The sequence below is a fragment of the Lupinus angustifolius genome, chromosome LG12, assembly GCF_001865875.1.
Source record: "Lupinus angustifolius cultivar Tanjil chromosome LG12, LupAngTanjil_v1.0, whole genome shotgun sequence".
NCBI lineage: Eukaryota > Viridiplantae > Streptophyta > Magnoliopsida > Fabales > Fabaceae > Lupinus > Lupinus angustifolius.
In genome coordinates, this window is record NC_032020.1 from 13,616,878 (window position 1) to 13,621,261 (window position 4,384).

A 4,384-nucleotide genomic window follows, 5' to 3' on the forward strand; every position below is an offset into this window, starting at 1 on the left:
GTATGCTAGTAGTTTGGTAGCTTTTTGCTAGTCATTTCCCTTCTCCTTACATATTTCTTACTTTATGATAAGTTGTTCATCAGGAGTACTACAAATTAAGAAATTGCTTTTTTGGATGAATATTGTAATAATATCTGTAGCTATTACTTTGTTATTTATTTTTTATGATTATGATTGAGTGAATGTGGATTAGGTTCACGTGCTTTCCACAAAGTTTCTTGCGTTAAAACTAAGGTTACAGCTTCCTGAGTTGAGCTTTTGCTCGGACGGTGTATATTGTTCATCATTGCATTATTGTATAATCTTTTATACTTCTTTCTAATTGAAAAAGTATAGAAAGTGTATTAAATTGTGTTTTTTATTATTTAGAAAGGTTTAGAAATAGTATCATAAAAATTGTGTATAACTATAGTATTGTATCCAAAATATGAAGGAGAAAAAAGTGAGATGGATATATAGAAAGAAATGATTATAAGAAAAAGAAAATGATACTGCAGTTAGTCTCCGTGCGAGGGGGAAAAGAATTGTGTTCCTCCCTTACAAAACCATGGTTGCTTTCGGTGCCCATTATGACACTTTAAGAGACGATGAGTCATTATTTTACTTTTATTTTTCTATATCCTAGAGAGGTTTAACCATAACTCAACATTAACACACTTTTCCAAATGAAAATATGGAATAACTTATTAATAGCATAGGTAAATCCGTTTTAGCCTCATTATGATGGGTGTCAATATGGCTGAGTTCATTGAGTCTGGTATCGAGTTCGTATTTATAATTGGGTAAGAGACAAACGTTACTCTTTTTGACTTGATTTATCTCATGATTATTTATTTATCGTGTTTATACTACATTGGTGAAAAATATCATTTATTCTTTAATTTTTTATTATATATACATGATTTATAATATATATCATCTCATATATCAAATTACATATACATAACAATAAATAATATTGAAAATATTTTATCTAAAGTGAATATGCATTATATTTAAGTGAGTCCAGTATGGAAGTCGAATTCAAAGACTAACTCGATCAACATTTAAGATCAAGTTAACTTCATATCTATAATCAGTTTTAGTTCACAAAATAATGTGATCAACATTTAAGACATTTTTACTTATTCCAACTCTACTCATGCTCACACTATTGATTGAGGAATAAGACATAAACTAATATTGCTAAAAAGGTTCAAATTGGTATGAGTAGATTTGATTAGAAATAGAGTGATGTGTAATGTATTGTTGTTAATTCGTTCTTATGAAAATAGTTTTTTATTTTATTTTGTTGTTCTGTAATATTCTTATTTTATAAATTATGTTGAAAAAATTAAAAGACATAAATATTTAATTAAGAATGTCACATATTATATCCAAATAAAAATAACATTTACAAAAAAAATAGATGCAGTTAGACCTAAATAAGTGTGAATATATTATTTGTGATTGGACAGGCTCTAAAGTGGCTGTGGTTCAAATTGTGAAAGTGAAGAAACGAAACCAACCCGATCTGTGGGCCCATCTCCTCACTAGCAACACTGGTCCCCTCCACTGACTCCCACTCCCCACCCCACGTTCTTCTCCTCCATCATTTTTTATTATTATTTCCACTCATACCAGTACCCTCACGTGTCATCCCATCTCATCTCAACCCTCTATCCTATTATCATTACACTTCTGGTGGGATCCAACAGTCCTCATCGCTTCTCCAAAATCCCTTAGACCATGTCCCCACCCACACACCCAAAAGTCCAAAACCCACCCGTATCTAAAAGTATTAAATCCACTCTCTCTTTGACCATAGACCATTACCCAAGCAACGAATACCATTCACCTCACCTCACAAACAATTTTTAAAATTAAAATAAATTTAGAAAACGAAAAAGTGAAGCATCTAACGTCATCGTACCTTTGACTCTCTTTAAACACCCCTGTCTCTTGTGCGCTACATCTCCTACCTCTCTCTCTCTGTGTTTCCACTTTCACTGTTTTTTCTTCTTGTTTTTTGTTACGGAGTGAAACGAACATGGTTAGAGACGATCTATACATCACGGCTCCCAGTTTCTTCCGGTGTCCGATTTCACTCGACGTGATGAAATCCCCTGTGAGTCTCTGCACTGGAGTAACCTACGACCGCACCAGCATCCAACGCTGGCTCGACAACGGTAATAACACGTGTCCAGCCACCATGCAAGTCCTATACACAAAAGATTTCATTCCTAACAGTAATTTGCAGAGGCTTATTCAGATCTGGTCCGACTCGGTCCAACAACGGGTTGACTCGCCCGAGTCCAGAGCCGTGACTGAATCTGATTCAGTTCCTTCCAGGGACCAAGTCCTCATCGCTGTCGCTGATGTCGAGGGAAACAGCCGACTTGACCCGCTCGTGAAAATTGTGCGTTTCGCTTTAGATTCCGATGAGAACCGCGATTTTCTCGTGAAGATTGTAGGCTTCGTGGCTAGGCTAGTTGGTTTGCTTCTCAATGTCGATGGTGGAGTCGAATTTCTCGAGCTGGTTGTGAAGGCTTTGGATTTGGTTCTAGAGAAAATCGAAGATCACGAGTGGTTGAATAACTCGATGCTGAAGAAGCAGCGCGAGGGAGAGAGCAGATGCGACTGCTTAGATTCTCTGCTTCTCGTTTTACAAGAAGGAGGTTCCGATTCAAGGATTGCATCGGTTAGGGTTTTGAAATCCATCGCCATGGACGCAGAATCGAAGCAATTGATAGCAGAAAAAGAAGGTCTACTATCCGAATTGCTCAAGCTAATCACACCGGAGAAAGATCCGTTGTTAATCGAAAACGGCTTGTCATGTTTGATCGCGATAACGACGCCGAAACAAAACAAGGTGAAGCTAGTCAATCTCGGAGCCATCAGAACATTCTCGAAACTTCTATTGGAACCAAATATGAGCGTTTCGATTGTGGAGAAAGTGCTGAAGCTACTGGAAACGATGTCGTCGAGAAAGGAAGGGAGGGTTGAAATATGCGAGGAGCCGGAGTGCGTGGCGGCGATACTAAACAAAGTGATAAAGATTTCAAACGTTGCGACGGAGCACGCGGTGACGACGCTGTGGAGCGTGTGTTATCTGTTTCGGGATCAGAAGGCGCAAGAAGCGGTTATCAAGGCTAACGGCTTAACCAAGATTCTGCTTCTGATGCAGAGTAATTGTTCTCCCTCGGTTCGCAAAATGTGTTCAGAATTGCTTAAGATTTTTAGGGTTAATTCCAAGTCTTGTCTCTCGTGTTATGACACCAAAACGACCCATATTATGCCATTTTGATTACATAAAAGAAAAAAGGTTAAAAGCCTTTGTAAATCAAAGAAAATTTTGTTAGTAAATAGAGAAAAAAGGAAAATAGCAATTCATTTGAGCTCTTTCTTTGTTCTTTACCTTATTATTTTTAAAGAGTGAATTTGTATGTTGAAATTTAGAAATTGCATTGGAAATTCAATACAGAGAAATTTGTTTTGTTTTATTAAAGCTAACAAATAACAATAGGAAATTTGTGAATTTGAAGGGTATATTGGTAACAGAGCCTTAGATTTTCATGAAATTTCATGATTCTTTGAAGCTTGGCAGAGAAACGTTTGGTTATGTGAGGTAGTAAAATTGGTAAACAAAAGTGGCACGGTGGGATTATGATTGGTACAGAAAATGGGTATAGAACTCTAGATAATGACAAGTAATCAAAATAAAACTTTGAAGGGTCTAAATTTGAATTTACTTTTCTATTATATAATTCAAAAAACTATCACCATATTTTTCCTTCACACATTCCCATAGGACAAGGATCTAGTATTTTAAATAACTAGCGGTGTACCCGTGCACTTGTACGGGTCGCTTCTTTATTTATGCATAATGCAAATATAATATACATATATTTTATAATATCAATAAATCATGTATTGAAACATTATACTTCTCATTCATATAGGTGCAATATTAACATTGATTTTTGAGTGTATATGTAGAATATTAACAATTATAAATGTGTGTATAAGCATTTATTTGTTGAAAGTGTGATTATAGAAAATATTTGATTCTTAAATAACTCAATAAATAAAATTCAAATTGTATTGGATAATATCTCACCTCTATATTCTCTATATAAAATTATAAATATAAAGAGTTATTTTTGCATCATATTTTTTGTGCTTACGTTCATAAGTATCGTATAAAGTCATAAGGATTTTTAGCATATCTCTTAAATGCTTATATTTTATTTTAGATTAATGTTCAGTGTGTATAAATATTTGAATATATTTTTAGTATTCAAATATTGTATAATTAAATGTTATTTATTTGATTATGTTTTAGATAACAATCATTGTATGAAAATAACTCATAAATTAAAAACACACTAAGTTAGGATATGAC

General features: G+C 34.4%; 1 protein-coding gene across 1 annotated transcript; it reads left to right on the top strand.

Moving 5' to 3' along the window:
* LOC109361447 (U-box domain-containing protein 28-like) lies at positions 1,926-3,381 on the top strand. Its single transcript, XM_019606903.1, has one exon. The coding sequence runs from the start codon at positions 2,030-2,032 to the stop codon at positions 3,284-3,286; it is 1,257 nt and encodes a 418-aa protein (XP_019462448.1). The 5' UTR covers positions 1,926-2,029; the 3' UTR covers positions 3,287-3,381.